Below are 17,405 nucleotides of genomic sequence, written 5' to 3'. Positions count from 1 at the left end.
TTACGGGAAGCGGACGGAGTCCAGACCAGCCCTGACGTAAATAACCTTCCCAATGCCAATAGAGTGTTACTTCCACACCTTTCTCCTTCTCGTCCCTTTCAGTTAGTAGCAGTGGAATCTCCCTCGACTTGTTCATTCCCACTTGAACAGACTCCCTCTTTCGCCTTCTTTATCTTACCAGAGTGCCAACACAGCTGCAAGTTATTAAGAAAAAGCTTTAGAGTTAATTAGTAGATTGATAGAGTTAATCCAATGTGAAAAATGCCAAAGGGATGAATATGTTTTATAACCACTGTATGTGTAGGCTGCACTGCATGTACTGCTCAGAGAACAAAACTTGCACGTGGTATTACCTTTAAATATTAAATTTTTCATTATAAGTGAAAGCAGAGAATCAATAATTTTGAAAAACACCTGTTACCTTGTTACAGTACCTTGCTGTTGCAGTGTCAAACAAATGACAAAGTTCAGGTGTCTGTGAAGCAGAAGTCCCTTTATTCATATGCATGTGGAAGTCCGGCTTTCAACCACCAGACTTAAAAAATAAGTAGCTGAAGATGGTCCTTTATATCTTAAAACACAAAGAGTTACTATGACATATTCTAAACAAATGATAAAACAGCAACACTTGCCAATTAATTATATCTAAGTTGCAGACTAGACAACATTTAGTTCTTTTCATATTCTGGGCGGATAGCCAGCTTACCAAATACATGCCCCTTATCTTACTGACCAAGGACAGGCAGCATCTTTATATACATTTGAGCACAAAGCCTACGTCAAGCCACTAGACTGCATAGTTTGCAAAAACATACAAAAACAAGAAAATGATATTATTATCTCACGTCCCGGGCGTCTCTCTTATCTCTTCATTCTTCACTGTCTACAGGAATTTCACCTTCGATACAGTATCACCTCCCAGAGCTATCTTTAGTCTTACTGTACCTTTAGCAGTTCCATTCTATTGTTCTATTTCTTGTAGCTTCTGAGTGGTATTAGGAGGTCTGCACAAACACTGTAAGAGAAGAAAATCTGTTTTCCTTTATAAATCCATACCTAGGAAGCACAGGGTATACAAAACTCTGTGGTAACTTTTCATACTGTGATGATTTACAGTTAGGAGATTGTAATGGATTAACTGGATCCAGAGCATTGAAACTGTTTTTGGCCAGTAGAGGGCAGTGTAGTGATGTTCAAAGAGAGAGCTAAAGAAGAGTGATAACTTTTAATTGTTTCTCCTCTGACTCATCAGTGAAAAAGGTCAAAAGTCGACAAGGAATGTCAAGCCTGGTGTGAGGTTAGACCAGCAACTCTGCGTTGAGTGAACATGGGAGTTCATAGCAAGGTTCAGTCACATGGGGAGAGAAAATGGGAAAAGTTCAGTATTATATACAAATTACTGCTGATAGAGAGACTGTTGTCTCACTGTTTGAGAACCTGGCCAAACTGGATCAGTCAGTTCTAAAGGAAAACAGCTACAGACAGTCAAGATGGGGAAGGCTGAAAACCACACATTTGGAATGGCCTCAGCCTTGTTCTGTATATTTCTGAAGTAACAGAGAAGGTTTTGTGCATATATCCACCAGACCACACTACCAAGCCTGGGGGCCTATCGCAGAGCAAAAATGAGAAGCATAGAACAATAAATATGATAATTGTACTTCATTGCAGATTTTACCATATGAAATAATTTTTAAATAATCCTTGAAGAAATGACTTGATAAGATTGTCTGATCAGTTAGATTTATATATTTATACAATGTTAATGTAATGACACAGCTGGAGAGTTTCAGGACCGAAGTGCAAGAGATGATATTTTAGTCTGATTTACCATCATCATGAAAGACACTGTACATAGAAAAATGTCTCTTTCAACACTTTATTTTTGTACATGAATGTACCATTTGTAATTCTTATCAACTTTATCATGTCGTTTATTTATTACTGTATGTTCAGTAAGATGCGCTGTTGTTTCATCTGAACTGTACTCTTGAACCATTTCCTGCGACCAGACTGTCTGATCAGTGAGCTTCTACAGTATCTCCTCCATTGTATTTAAACATTCTTATGTTCTTACTTGAACAGCACACAGGGGGTGAGAAAAGCATCTTTTACAGAGGAGAGATTGAATATATTTTTTTCCGCTCATTCATTGAGCAATAGCTTAATTTCATTTAATTTAAATGAAACTGCCCAAAAACTCTTATTCTGCGTTGTAACAATAGTCATAGAAGAAATCTGTTATTCATCAAGATCAAAACTCTTCTAAACCCTCAGCGGATACCAACCATACAACTGTCCTCACTCAACTCCTCTGTTTTGGTAGCCCAGGTAGGGGAACATCCACGCATTGCCCAGACCAAGGAGAACTATCTTCTCTGAATACAGGAAAGTGAGAAACCTCCTGTTCTCCACTTCTCTGTGAAGCCCTTAGTGTAGAATTCTTAATACCCTCCTAATTTGGTTACCTGGATGCTTTTTTGAAAAACTGACATAAAAGGACAGTATTGAAATTAAAGTAAATTTGATAAAAACAATGAATCCAACAAAATGTCAAAAATTTGTATGATCTATTGTTGACTTACTGTTGTCCTTCAACTCTATTATTATCCAAAACATATTCAATGAAAGACCTGCTTATACAGTATGCAACAGTGAGCATTTAGGCAGGTAGAAAGAATGTCATTAGCGGTTAAGTTAAAAAAGTAAAGAATCATAAAATTGCTTTAAAAAGCATGAACTTTAAAATGGAAATTCCTTAGATTTTTTAACACCCAAGAGTTTGCCATGATTTCACCTAGACAGCGATGTGGTTATCTTTTTGACTTCTTTAATCACTAGCAGTCTGTAACACAGACTCTGTAGTTAGAATTACTTCTTTGTCCACACTGTACCACTGACACCCCAGGACAGTAAATTTGAAATTGTTTCAGTTTTCTCAGAACATAAATCTATTAAAACCTTTTTTGCAATTGTTATTGTGGAATCATTCTTGAAATTAGGATTCCAATAATGATCTCAAACTCAGAATATCAGTGACTAAACAATGGATATTGTTGATAAACAATGGAGACTGAAGCATGTAACTGTAACGCTGCACAGTGTAGATTGAATGATGGACCCTATGTGGAGCTGTGGAGGCGAGTCAGGAGAGAGTAAAGTAAAATCCAAAATGTAAAGCGGAGACGTAGTCAAGGACGAGTTCCGGGTTTGATACCAAAGATAATCCAGGAGGAGAAGGCAGACAAATCCAAAACGCTAGGCGAGATCGAGGTCAAAGGTTCGAGTATCCAAAAGCCAGAACTAGTAGTTATAAATGCGAGTGTTCAGTGAAACGGAGAAGGTTTAAGTGTGTTTGGAAGTGAGGGTGTGTTAACAAGTGAGGCGCTCTGACTGGATGAAAGGATAGATCGGCGGCGTTTGCAGGGATTGCCTCCGGCTGGTGCTTGATTGGGGCGAGACGTTTGTGTGGAGGGCTCCGATTAGCAGCCGGTGTGACAGTAACCTCATGCTTTCCTCCCATTACTACTAAACTGGAGTCTAGCTGTGTCAATGCACAACAGACATAATCAATTGCGGACTGTCACAGGGACAGAAGGCAGAAGAGCAGGGGATCATACCTGGGACTGAAACCTGATTGCTGGACCCTGATGTCAGGCAGCCCTGCCAGTGATACCCCTCACCCTGCAGCAATAAGTACTTCTTAGCCCACATTGCACCCCATACACCCTGAGCTCCTGAGCGTAGGAACAGGCAAAGCATTAATATGTCATTTCCTGATTTTATCAATCAACTTTATTCATTTCTTATTAATTTTAGTTTGTGAAAAAAACACATTTTATTATTACCCTCTCCCCCAAAATATAAGCAGACCACTTTAAGAGAAGCACCACAAAGATTGATCAACAGAAGCAATATAGAAATGTCCAGTGTTATGATAAAATGGGTGAACATTATGAAAAACGACTGAACTGTAAATCAAATGTAAAGATAATAAAAATGCCTAGTCTGCTTCCGCTAGATCTGTTACATTGCATTATATTAAAGAGGAGCTTCAAGGCTTCCTTCACTCTTTAGCTGTCTCTCTCTACAACTCAACAGAGCTCTGGAGTCTGAGCTCAGAGGATCACAGTTCTGTTTCTGCTTCTGATTGAGAGGCAAGTCCTGGGCATGGCGACACAACTGCTGCAGACGCTGGAGAGACAACAAGAACAGATGAGTTTGTTACAGACATCGGCTCAGGAGAAAAAACAAACTCACATAGTTCAGGATGTAGCTCTCCAGTCACTAAAGAGATTGGAACAGTACCTGGCGTAGTGTCCCTGCTGTCCTGGTGAGTTTATACAGCATGACCAGAGGCACACAGGTGACAGAGGAGAGGGCAAAGAGCCAGCCCAGGACATACGCCCAGTCTGGATACACATAGGTGTTGTTGAACTTCAGGGGGGTGTGCTTGACCAGAGAGAAGATGAAGATGCCCTGAAGTAGAGAACAGACTTCTGACTCAGCTTCACTGAAACACCACAGGAGGACTAGAGAATATGCATTAAAATAAAGAACATAGTATAACAATAGAAACTGCTTTATACAGGTGATGTTTAAGAAGATACAATAGTAAAAAATACAATAGTAAACGTAAAATCAACAAAATTAAAAAGAGCATACAGTTTTAAGCATGTTTTAAGTAGAATGTAAGGCAATCAAACATGAGTTTTGAGCTGGGTTTTGAAGACAGTCAAAATGTGTCTGCCTAACGGTAAATCTGAAGACCATGTTTGTCTCCTAGAAGATAAAAATAATAAAGAACGGGGCCCAAGACTGAATTCTGTGGTATATCATAATTGACTGGAGCCATGGGAGGACCAAGGACAAGACAATGCTGCTTGCCAGTCAGATAAGAGCATAAATCCAATTAAAACCAAGATAGACAAGAATATTTGCAAGTGAATGATTTACTGTATTAAAAGCAGCACTAAGATCAAGGAACATAAGGATACTTATATCTTCTGAGTCAGACACAGTAAGTAAATCACTCACAACCCTGACAAGAGCAGTCTCAATGCAATGATTAAAGCAAACACTGGACTGAAATGGCTCAAACAAATCAGAAAATGGGAATGGTGAATTAGAAATCAGTCTGTAGTTTATCATTTTATCAGAACACAAGCCTGTTTTTTTAATCTAGGAGTTTTGATTGATGCAGTCTTTAAGACAGTAGGTACCACACCCATAGGAAATGAACTGTTGATGATGTTGACAATTAACTGGCAGATGTCTGAGAGGCAAGCTTTCAGTAAAGTTATTGGCATGGCATCTAGGCAACTAGTTTTTTTTGTAGCTGTTAATAATTATTGTATTCGAGATATAGGAGGATCTGGCGGAAAAGAGAGCAGCTCTGTACACTTGCAGGTGTTCATTGTAAGCCTTAGTCTGAAACACTACACCAGAGCTTTTGCTTAAGTTCTCCAGGTGCCATTGAGTTCGTTTCAAATTGTGAAGTTCAGGTTTACATAATGAAGAGAAGCTCTTGAAAGAAACAGAGCAAGTTTTAAGGGAGGCATATTTAACCAAAATACTAGTCAAAATACTGATATTAAAGTTACTTTCAAGGTCAGTTTGTGTAAAAAGTTCAAGAAGTTGTTAAAGACATGCTCTTACAGTGCACACAACTGGAGTGACGTAGCGCCAACAGTACCAAAACACAGCCAAAGGCTGATAGCCAATCATGTCCTCAATGTTGGCACAGAAGAGATCAGCTCCTGCATGAAACCCAAAGGAGAAGATCACAAGCTCAGTAATGACACAACTACAGATGAACAAATGTATTTTGTAGTGCAGTCTGAATACATTGAGAGTTTTGTGTATTTTATCAGCATGTAATTTATCTGTACTAAGCTGCAGGAGTAAATCCTTGTAAAAGCAGTTCTCAAATAAAACTCTATGAGAATTACGGCAAAAAATGGAAGAAAACAGATACTGACCAATGAAAACCCCCCACCATTAATAAGAATGAATAGAATAATAGGAATAAAGATTAACGTTAACACCTACCATATACCCATCCAATACAAATAGTCTGAAATATTGCAACAAACAAGAGGCAGGCCCCATTGCAAGCATAGTAATCAACCAACTGGAAGATGTATATTCCACCCTGGAAAGACAGAGAACATTTTGCCATTTAAATACATGTGAAGTGACAACTGTGATTTTACATTACGTACAGAGGTACAACTATGATTGTCTTCTTTTTGGCATTGTGCAGTGCCAACACTTACTGAAACTGTTGTTTCTAAGTTTCTTTATTCCCATGAGCTTCTTAGGCAAATCTGTTGATCCTTAATTCAAACCAGACCATTGCAGGTCTTGCTGATTGATTATCAGGCCCCTCAGCCCTCCATTCCTCACCTCAGTGACCATGAGGAGCCCAAGCAGGAAGCAGACCACACAGAAGAGGAGCAGAAGGAGCTCCCGCCGGTATCCTCTCCGGAAAATTGTAGGAAACAAATCCACGATGGCCGTCATCACGGTTTCAATGCCCACAAACTGCAGAGTGCAAGATAACAGAGAGCACAGACACCTGAGTCAACTCACTCCCAGAACACACAGTCCACAGAGCATGCAAACACAGGTTACCCCTTTGGATAAAAAGTATTGTACTGATTCACAAGACGGTCTCACCTCTGTGTCTATTCCCAGCAGGAGGACCATGATGAAGAAACAGACAGCCCAGAGCTGGGGCAGAGGCATCATGGCCACTGCCCTCGGGTATGTGATGAACACCAGGCCAGGACCTGAACAACCAGACATGGGGGAGGCAGGGAGTGAAATAATTTCAATTATAGAAATCACAAACTAAATCTGAGAATGCACAGTTGAGTACAATTAAAATTAAGTCTTTGTCAGTGAGCAGCTACAGTATATGAATATTTAAACCAATTGTTCCTAAGGGTAAAAGTAAAGGCTTTCACAGAACAGTCCTGTAAGATTTACAGTTACAAAGCACACTCCAGTCAGAGGAGAACTGAGACAGTAGATGTGGACAGACTGTGGCTCACCAGACTCAGCAACAAGCGAGATGTCCACTCCCTGCTCGTACGCCATGAAGCCCAACACAGAGAAGATGGCAAATCCAGCCACAAAGCTGGTAGCACTGTTCAGGAGGCACAGGTAGAAGGAGTCCCTGCATGAAGAGAGACCATGGCTTCAATTATTTCATCACAAGCACCACCCACCCTAGTATGGAGCCTGAGAGACACTTGCTAACAGCAGGACCTATTGGTCTAGGCTGTACTGCATGTACTGATCACAGTTTGTACTCATAGGATACCAGGTTCAGCACAAAAATCCCATGAAGTGTTAACTGTACTGCAGTGAAATGTTGACAGTACCTACAAAATTTGTCAGTATGGAATGCTTTATTAATGGAAGAATTATCTCAACTCCCATAGAAAATGATAAATTACTAAGGAAAGGAGTGCTTAAACAATGATTATGAAAAATGTCAGTTCATGATACTTTGCTGTCTACAGGAATTTCACTTTGATATCATTTTTCAGAGTTACCTTTCTCTTACCTGTAGCAGTTATTGTTGTATTTGTTGTAACTGCTGAGTCCTATTAGCAGTCCTCCACAAACACTATAAGAGAAGAAAATCTGTGTCCCTGCATCCATCCATACCTAGGATTGACAGGAGCACAGGTTTACAAATCTGTATGGCAACCACTTGACAGGTTAAAAGGTTAGTGTAATATACAGTACCAACCACACTGTGTGTTAGGCACTGGTATCATGTTTTGAGAATCTGGCCAAACTGAATCAGTTGATCAGTAGATCTTCTTGGGAACATGGTTAAACACCATGTGAAGACTGGGAAGACTGAGAACCTGGGATTTCATCCTAACCCTGTTCTATACATCCTTGCAGTACTTTTGTGGATTTGTGTATAAATCCTCTAGACCACAGCAGTAGGACTGGGGGAACTGTCATAGAGATGAATATACTGTCAGTCTTTGAGATAATGATGTTATTGACATAATCATGGTTCCTACTTAGCATTCAACTACGGACTATGCAGACTAACAGTACAAGGCTCTGCTGTAGCCTCTGGAAATGTACTGTCAGAGGCATAGAACCAAACATATCACAGTCTTAGTTTAATGTAGACTTTATTAAATGAAAAACAAATTGCATTTTTACATATTTTGAAAATAGATTTTTGCAGTTTTGTTCCACATGTTTCTCATGCTAGAGATATGCATTACACATCGAAGGACCACCTGTGGGTCAGTGAGCCGTGTTACATCCGGGTAGAGGTAGAAGACCAGTCCATCAGCAGCTCCAGGCAGGGTGAGTCCTCGGACCAGCAGCACCACCAGCATCACATAGGGGAAAGTGGCTGTGAAGTACACCACCTGAGGGGGCAGGGAAACCATACATATATGGACTGTTCATTTCAGATCTGCAAGTAATTTATAAAACTACCATATTAGGAAGTTAACCCTGTTTTTATACTTCAAATTGCAATCTTGAGAAAGTATCTTACAAATCTAAGATGTTATGCAGTTCAAATACACAACCCTCACCTTCCCTGAGGACTTTACTCCCTTCCAGATAGAAAAGTAACAGATGATCCAGGCCAGCAGGAGACACAGAGCCAGATCCCATCTCAGACTGCCCACCTCATCGATCCCACCAGAGATACCCAGCACCCTCCTGCTGCAGAGATGACAGTGCACATTCAATATTATTGTAAAAACAACTTGCAAGTGCCTGTAATATAACGTTAGTGATGGGTTTGCCTAACCTACTTCCAGAACTCCATTACAGCAGAGGTGGCCCTTTCTGCCTCTGTCCCATTGAAAGTGAGATTCTGCTTGTCAAACTCCACACAGGCATCTGTCAGAGGACCAACAGAATTGAAGAAGTGTGTGACCTTGTGTGAAAGATAGCAAGAACTGGTGAGAGTGCAGAGAAAACAGGATCATTGCTCTGCTAATACACAAGCATCTGAACTTTCGACTCCATTATTGGATGCCGGTTTCACTAACTCCAGTGCACTCAGCCTGGGAAAAAGAGCATCTATGAAGGCTTCATTTTCAATGCTCTGAGATTTGAATGGGCTGCTAGTGAACACTTATTCTCAGTACCTGTGTTCCAGGTGTTTCTGCAGCTGTCCCAGGGCAGCTCAGAACTGAAGGATGAGAACAGGTAGAATAAGGTCCAAGCCTGAATGATGATGTAAACAGCGCTGCTGTAGATCATGATCACCACAGTACAACAGCCAATGCCTGTAGAGACAGAATCAGGATTAGTCTATTTCTATAGTAATTCCTGTCTTCTGATAGCTGATAATGGTGCTTAACACATCGGTGGGCAATTTATAAACTGCTTGTAAATATCTCATATGTATTGTAATAAATTCACATATTGGAGAACATTACTTTTGGCAATTTGTGAATAATTTGAGACTTTCGCTCAGTGATATTTTAGTTTGATTTACTATCATCATGAAACACATCATACAGTGAAAATATCTCTTTCCACACTTTATTTTTGCATTAAAAAAATGTACTTTGTAATTTTAAACAACTTTCTAATATAGTTTGTATAAACATTTGTAGTCTAAACATTACAATGCACTGTTATTGTATCTGTTATTGTATCATAGATACTATGATGTTCATAGGATCAAGCTGTTGAAACAGATTTCCCAGGAATCCTTCAAGAAATGGCTTGACATGTCTGATCTGTCAGCTTCCAGCAGTCAGATGGCCTCCTGTTGTTTTAAAATATACTTATGTTCTCAGTTGCATTAGTAATTCCTTTCACTGTCTTAAAATATTGTTGAGTATGTTTTTCAAAATTCTGTTGTGATGAATTTTAATAATGATTGTGCAGGACAGTGTAATGCAGAGAAGCTGTAAAAATGAATTGAAACAAGAAGCTCACCTTCAAACAGGGGGCAGATCTTCCTCCAGCAGGTGACGCCCCCCTGGCTGGTGTACTGCCCCAGAGCCGTCTCCAGCAGGAACAGGGGGAGTCCGCAGGTAAACAGGAACAGGACATAGGGGATGAGGAAGGCACCTTTTAAAAACGAGAGGTTAAATATCACAAAAGATATCATCCCAAACTTATTAACTTTTTCCACAGTGAACCTCTTTTTTAGTCCCATGTCTCCATGTAAAAAGGTAGTGGAGCTAGATAGGTCTAAATGCTTGGTGATTTATGATTACTGCCCTCACTCACCTCCCCCGTTTTTGTAGCACAGGTAGGGGAACCTCCACACGTTGCCCAAACCAACAATCTCTCCAGCAACAGCAAAGATGAACTCCCTCTTGTTTGCCCACTGGCCCCTCTCCTGGATCTTCTGCCCCTTCTGCTCCAGCCTGATCCCCTTTACTGAGAGCTCACACTGGGCTCCTGTCTGCAGATCCCCGGCCATCCCAGTTGCAGCCCAGTGAAATATGACTGCTTTAGAGAACAATGTATTGGGAATGAGAAAACAGGAAAGTTTCAGATACTGAGGCTCTAGATCTAAACTGAGCAGGCTTGAAGCATATTTATAATTATTTTAGAAAAAGTGATCCATGGTAGGCTTTAATGAGCCAAGAAGATTTTTACAACCAAAGGAAAGAACAGGTACTGTATGCTTGGATCAGAAAAAATATTATATCAATCATTTTGTAACAAATTGCTGATTCAGAAAATAGAAAACAGAGCAGGATAAACAATAATCAAAATAAATAAATATAACCTCCAAATGTCAAAGATCTACAGAAGTGTTGGTATATATCACGCTGCAACTCACAACTGGCAACCCACTGAAGCAAAGCAGGTGTGAACCTGGTCAGTTCCTGCATGGGAGACCTCCTGGGAAAAACTAAGGTTGCTGCTGGAAGAGGTGTTAGTGGAGCCAACAGGGGGCGCTCACCCTGTGGCCCATGTGGGTCCTAATGCCCCAGTATAGTGGCGGGGACATTATTTTGTAAACAAGTGCCATCCTTCGGATGAGATGTAAAACCGAGGTCCTGACTCTCTGTGATCATTAGAAGTCCCAGGGTGTTTCTTGAAAAGAGTAGGGGTGTTTTCCCAGTGTCCTGGCCAATTTTCCCATTGACCTTTACCAATCATAGCCTCCTAATAATCCCCATCTATGAATTGGTTTCATTACTTTGTTCTCCTCTCCACTGATAGTGTGGTGAGTGTTCTGGCGCACTATGGCTGCCATTGCATCATCCAGGTGGATGCTGCACATTGGTGGTGGTGGAGAGGAGTCCCCATTACCTGTAAAGCACTTTGAGTGGATTATCCAGAAAAGCACTATATACGTGTAAGCAATTATTATTATTATAGTTTGAGATACAGTACCTGAGTTCTTTATTCACTGGCTGAGCTTTGGTGAAAACATAATAAATGAGAGGCAAACAGGAGAAGCAAATAATTATAAACAATAACCCAGCTAGTTGGCTCCCAACATACAAGATATGCCAGTTACAAAACAGGACATCTCAAAGGCCGTGGAGGCCACAAACTGAATGGGAATCAGAGACTAAAATGAACTAAAGAAATGAAGTTCAAGATATCAAATTAGATGAGATTTGATTTAAATCCTATCAGAATAAAATACTAGATATATCTTGTTTGATTTTTATCCTAGAATCTCAGGTGACAAGGTTTGCTTACACCCTAGAAGGGATGCCAGATGCCAGGCTCACAGACACTGGATGTGGAGACAGCTAACCAAGCCAGCAGGACGTCAGGTGGTGTAAGGAAGCCACTGTGTGAGATCAAGTGTAGGACCTCAGGCTCATCTTTATCACGTCAACAAATTATTTTTCTTTTAAGTCAGAAATGACAAACTCTCACAAAAATAATCCACAATGATGATGAAGAAAACTCAATTGCTTTGCTATGTTGAGTAAATTAAGATAAGACAAAATCACCTGTTTGACTAAAAGTTAGAAAATTAATTTTGTCACATGAGGTTCACCATTCCTACATTTACCTTCTGTCTTGCAAATAGCAGTAATGGTTATCTTGGGGCTGCAAGGTGACTCTTAAGTGTGGTAATTGGGAAGTACCGTGATGAGCTGTTTGTTTTCCTTTTCTCTTTGTTTTCTATTGATCGCTCACTTCCTGCCAGTCATATCCGCACTACGGAATCATGAACCCTTTTTGTGTGTTGATTGATGGGCACCTAGATAAACAATGAGATTCAATGTTGTACTGATTAGATTAAAAAAACAAGAGTACCTTATGATAAAAAGAAAAACCAAAGAGTCCCTGAATTTACATTCTTGAAGAACTTCAGCAAATGAGCTGGAAGTGATCACTTTTGTTAATCTTTTCCTGGTACCAACTACTTGTGTTAAATGGATTTCAATTAAGGGACACTAGGATCCAGGAGAGTAAAATCTTTTTGTTTACTGGTATTGGCTTTATGGGGCTTTAACGATCAAGTTTGTGATCTATATCAACACAATTTTTAGCTTTAAATTGGGTCATTGACTTTATTCTCTAGTAGTAAGCTACAGTACCTTGTTACAGAGGATCTGTTGATTAAACAATCAAACAGATAAGATAGCGACATCTTTTGTAGAACAAGGCTCTGACAGTCAACGACACTTTCAGCTGGAAGAAACAGATCTGGAGTCTGGCACTGGCAATACTTCATATATGAATAAATTAATATATATACTGTATATACCTGTATGAGATATAAAACAAATTCAGTGACTACTTTTAAGTGACTAAAAGTAAGAGTGATTTTAATATAATTTGAGTCAGCTCATACAAATTAAAATATAAATAAAAATAGATACTTCAGTCAACCTGACTTAACATATTACTAAAACAATGACTAAAACAAAACTGATGACTAAATGAACTCTGCAGAACTATCATGGAGCCTGTCAGACATCCTACTACAACATACAACAATACAACATGTGAGGGCTCTGATCAATCCAGTGAAGAGCATCCTATTTCACATAGTCATTTCAAGGTCCATTTTCACATTAATCATACATATTCACAGCACCCTGGGAAACCAAGAACTGCCTCAATGTGATTTTATTGAAGGTATCATTGGAATGTGAAATACAAAAAATGTCTTTAAAGGAACCAGAAGACAACTGTAAAGAACAGCAAACAAGTGAATTGAGACAACTGGACTGATCAGAGCCCAAGACAGTGGTAAGCCCTACCTTTCACATGGCCAAAGCAATGGTCAGTCCTAACAGATTCAGGACATACGATGGATAGCAGACTAGAGCAAGACATAAACACTTTTTGCTGTTAATTATTCCTGACTGCCAAGCAAAATTGACTGAAACATACTGCTGAAAACAAAACAGACACAGTGTAGATTCAGCTTTAAAATATGTGGCCTGGTTCATTAAGGTTGCCTAAAATTATCAGATGAGATGTGAATATACCTATTTAAACTCCAGATCTACTGTCAAAACTCACCTCACTTGTTTTAATAGCACAGCTCGGGGAACCTCCACCCAGCAATGCATCCACCGACAGCCAAGATGAACCTGTTTGCCCACTGGCCCCTCTACTGGATCTTCTGCCCCTTCTGAACCAGCCTGCTGCCTGGACTGGGGCCTCACGCTGGACTCCTGCCTGCAGATTCCAAACTGTTCAACCTTTACACTGTGGAAAAGCTCGGATCTTTCTTCTGTAAAGGGCAAGGGGCTGGGAAAGAGACAACAGGACAAGCAAAGGACACCTGTCTTATCTAAAGATGGGTGACTTTAGATAAGATGGGTGTCTTATCTAAAGTGAGTAACCTCCTGTTCTCCAGCTCTCTGTTAAATCATTTGTATAGAATTCTTAATATCCACCTGTTTTGCTTTCCTGGATGCTGTTTTGAAGATTGACAAAAAGATATGCAAATAAAAAATCGTAACTCGTAACTGCCTCATTTCCAAATGTTTATAATCTACAAATTTCCAAAACTCATCCCCAAATTATTTCTTTGGCTAAAACAAATATGAAGAAAACTTGTAAACAGTAACCATTAGTGCAGAAAGAAGGGTCACTGAAACAACAGTCATCATAGGTGACTTAATAGAGAAATGTATGTTGAAAGATACAGTACATTTTCAGAGTATTTAGACTGACTAAGACCCAAGTGTTTGACGTGATCTCTAAAGATCGCATGTGGTTGTTTTTTGTTCTTCTTTAACCACTGGTGTTATCGATATTATACTTTGTTGAATGTTTTATTGCAACATATTGTTGTAACCAAACACGTTAGTCTGTTTAATTCATCAGCTAGATCTAATAGCCTTTTAGAATAGTACATTTGAAATCACTTCAGATTTCTTAAAACATGAATGAATTAAAATCTCTTTTTCGACTGTAATGGTTGGATCTTTCTTGTAAGTAACATTACAGGTAATGGGGATCCCCTCCACCACCGACAATGTGCTGCCCCACCTGGATGATGTGACGGCAGCCATAGTGCGCCATAATGCTCACCACACTTCAGCTAACACTGGGGAGGAGAAAAGAGTGTTAAATCCAATTCATTGATGGGGATTCTTAGGAGGCCATGAGTCGTAAAGTCCAATGGGAAATTTTTCCAGGACCTTGGGGTAACACTGCAACCGTTTTCAAGAAGCTCCTTGGGATTTTTAATGATCACAGAGAGTCAGAACCTTGGTTTTATGTCTCATCCAAAGGATGGTGCCTTTTTACAGTATAGTGTTCCTGTCACTATACTGGGGCATTAGGACCCATATAGACCACAGGATGAGTGTCCCCTACTGGCCCTGGAACCTTAGTTTTTTCTAGGAGGTCTCCCATCCAGGTACTGACCAGGCTCACGCTTGTTTAGCTTCAGTGGGTTGTCAGTTGTGAATTGCAGGGTGATTTGTGCTGCAACTGTATGCTAATTGCAAGTGAATCATAAGGCTACTTCTGTGTTATAATTAGTAAGTATTGGAGTTTGATGATTCCCTGTGACCCTGAATTGGAGGAGGCAGTAAGAAAATGAATGGATTTAGTTCAATAGATTTAATTTAATGTCATTCTTTGCTATCAGAGTGATTATTTGTACTTCAATTAAAGTTCTACTGTCCAAATTCACCTCCACCCATCAACTGATCCAGCAAAAGCCTGCTTCCCTGGACTGGGGCCTCACACTGGACACATGCCTGCAGATCCCTGGCTGTTCCAACTACAGCCCCTGTAAACAAGAGGTAGGAACGGAGAAAATAGGAAAGGTAAAAGAGAGCTATCTTATCAGAAGAAAGGAAAATGAGAAACGTCTTGTTCTCTGTGTGACAAAGCTTGATTAAGTTTGTGAAGGCTTAAAAATTGTAGCACAGTCATTTCCAAATTTTTATGATGTATGATTTTCGAAATCTCTGAATGATTTCCTTCTTCAAAACATGACTGAAGAGAAACATCAATATAGTGAGCATTACTGCAGAAAGAAGTTTCTCTGAAACAATGGTTGTGCATGAAGCATGAAGAAATAATGGTCACCACATCATAACAGAGAAAAGAGAAACTTAACCCTTAAAGAAACTTAAAAGTTAATAAAACTTAACTTAAAGTGAATAAGACCCAAGAGTTTGACAGATTTTACACAGATGACCAGAAAAGAAACTGATTTACAGAATAAGAATAAGAATACAGTCTACCTCAGGACACCCTACCAGTGACACACCTCACCCTTCAGCTACTCATGCATCTCACCACACACTTCACCACTATGCAACAAGTTCAGAAGCAGGTAATACATCAACATGTTGTGTCCTTTTAATTCATTATTGTCCTCTCAAAAAAGAAGGTCATACTGCAGGAACAGAAGCACAATAACACTTTGACCACATCAGCAGCAACACAGGAATGTCCAGTTTCGCAAAGTGAGAACATGTGTTCTTCTGTAATTTCAATATGTGTTCTCTTGACAAGGACATTATTTGACTACGAGTCATGAAAGAAGAAATGACTGATTTTTAAACCAAATAGAAATTAGAGAATAAAATGCAGACAAGAATCATCATTGCACTCCCATGAGAATTTTCTAAAAACATGTTAAAGAAACAAGTCGGATGTTTTCAGTCAAAAAAAATTCAGAACATTGTGATTTGAGAGCAGACCAGAGGAGGAATTTGAAAACTTTAGTGCTGTTACTCTGTGAGTACTCTGGTTTCCTCCCACAGTCCACAGTCCAATTAGAAGTGGTTAGAAACAGATTGAAATATTCTTAGCAGATCAGGAGCATATTGCTGCAGTAATTTGATCGATTCATCAACAATTTTAAAACACTGTATTCATTCTATTTAAACTTTATTATCATGAATGAAATTGGATAACCCAAAAACCATTCCCATATTAAACCACTTTTGCACGCAGAGAAAGGAGGAGAGCACATTGTTGAATATGGTCTAACAGACTCTTGACCAAGCAAAGACCTATATAAAAATTAAAATGGTATTCTTTTTTTTTTTTTCATTTTTAGTTTTCAATAAAATACAACCAGTCTTGATCATACAGTGTGACAGATCCTCCTACAGTAGCTTGGCAGTGCAGCGTGAAGGATCTGTGCACACAAATCCACTCTCATTACGGGAAGCGGACAGAGTCCAGACCAGCCCTGATGTAAATAACCTTCCCAATGCCAATAGAGTGTTACTTCCACACCTTTCTCCTTCTCGTCCCTTTCAGTTAGTAGCAGTGGAATCTCCCTCGACTTGTTCATTCCCACTTGAACAGACTCCCTCTTTCGCCTTCTTTATCTTACCGGAGTGCCAACACAGCTGCTAGTTATTAAGAAAAAGCTTTAGAGTTAATTAGTAGATTGATAGAGTTAATCCAATGTGAAAAATGCCAAAGGGATGAATATGTCTTATAACCACTGTATGTGTAGGCTGCACTGCATGTACTGCTCAGAGAACAAAACTTGCACGTGGTATTACCTTTAAATATTAAATTTTTCATTATAAGTGAAAGCAGAGAATCAATAATTTTGAAAAACACCTGTTACCTTGTTACAGTACCTTGCTGTTGTAGTGTCAAACAAATGACAAAGTTCAGGTGTCTGTGAAGCAGAAGTCCCTTTATTCACATGCATATGGAAGTCCGGCTTGCAACCACCAGACTTAAAAAATAAGTAGCTGAAGATGGTTCTTTAGATCTTAAAACACAAAGAGTTACTATGACATATTCTAAACAAATGATAAAACAGCAACACTTGCCAATTAATTATATCTAAGTTGCAGACTAGACAACAGTTAGTTCTTTTCATATTCTGGGCGGATAGCCAGCTTACCAAATACATGCCCCTTATCTTACTGACCAAGGACAGGCAGCATCTTTATATACATTTGAGCACAAAGCCTACGTCAAGCCACTAGACTGCATAGTTTGCAAAAACATAC

General features: G+C 39.5%; 2 protein-coding genes across 18 annotated transcripts in view; both read right to left on the bottom strand.

The window, feature by feature from the left end:
- The window catches only part of LOC102695519 (sodium- and chloride-dependent GABA transporter 2-like), a 28,230-nt gene extending 26,962 nt beyond the window's left edge, over positions 1-1,268 (bottom strand). Inside the window, exon 1 of the mRNA XM_069190428.1 lies at positions 435-1,268. The gene's annotated coding sequence lies outside the window, so the exon portion shown is untranslated. The remainder of the gene's footprint in view (positions 1-434) is intronic.
- A 2,488-nt stretch (positions 1,269-3,756) lies between these two features.
- LOC102695323 (sodium- and chloride-dependent GABA transporter 2-like) lies at positions 3,757-17,116 on the bottom strand. Of its 17 annotated transcripts, XM_069190412.1 has the most exons (20): positions 17,012-17,101; positions 15,104-15,202; positions 14,452-14,509; positions 13,474-13,704; positions 12,540-12,633; positions 12,008-12,199; positions 10,249-10,473; positions 9,952-10,086; positions 9,150-9,290; positions 8,811-8,898; positions 8,586-8,718; positions 8,280-8,414; positions 7,577-7,680; positions 7,059-7,183; positions 6,682-6,794; positions 6,409-6,546; positions 6,052-6,154; positions 5,659-5,759; positions 4,309-4,479; positions 3,758-4,194 (listed from the first exon to the last, which is right to left on the bottom strand). In XM_069190412.1, the coding sequence occupies exons 7-20, from the start codon at positions 10,442-10,444 to the stop codon at positions 4,042-4,044; spliced, it is 1,836 nt and encodes a 611-aa protein (XP_069046513.1). In that variant the 5' UTR covers positions 10,445-10,473; positions 12,008-12,199; positions 12,540-12,633; positions 13,474-13,704; positions 14,452-14,509; positions 15,104-15,202; positions 17,012-17,101; the 3' UTR covers positions 3,758-4,041. The 17 variants fall into 17 exon arrangements, with proteins under 17 accessions (XP_069046514.1, XP_069046522.1, XP_069046508.1 ...); XM_069190418.1 differs by lacking the exon at positions 15,104-15,202 and having other exon boundaries at positions 17,025-17,115; XM_069190409.1 differs by adding an exon at positions 11,686-11,779 and having other exon boundaries at positions 13,474-15,202.
- Positions 17,117-17,405: the final 289 nt, after the last annotated feature.

Source organism: Lepisosteus oculatus, chromosome 5 (genome assembly GCF_040954835.1).
Source record: "Lepisosteus oculatus isolate fLepOcu1 chromosome 5, fLepOcu1.hap2, whole genome shotgun sequence".
Lineage (NCBI taxonomy): Eukaryota > Metazoa > Chordata > Actinopteri > Semionotiformes > Lepisosteidae > Lepisosteus > Lepisosteus oculatus.
The sequence above is the reverse complement of the archived record's forward strand: the minus strand, read 5'-3'. Positions and strand labels throughout refer to the sequence as shown.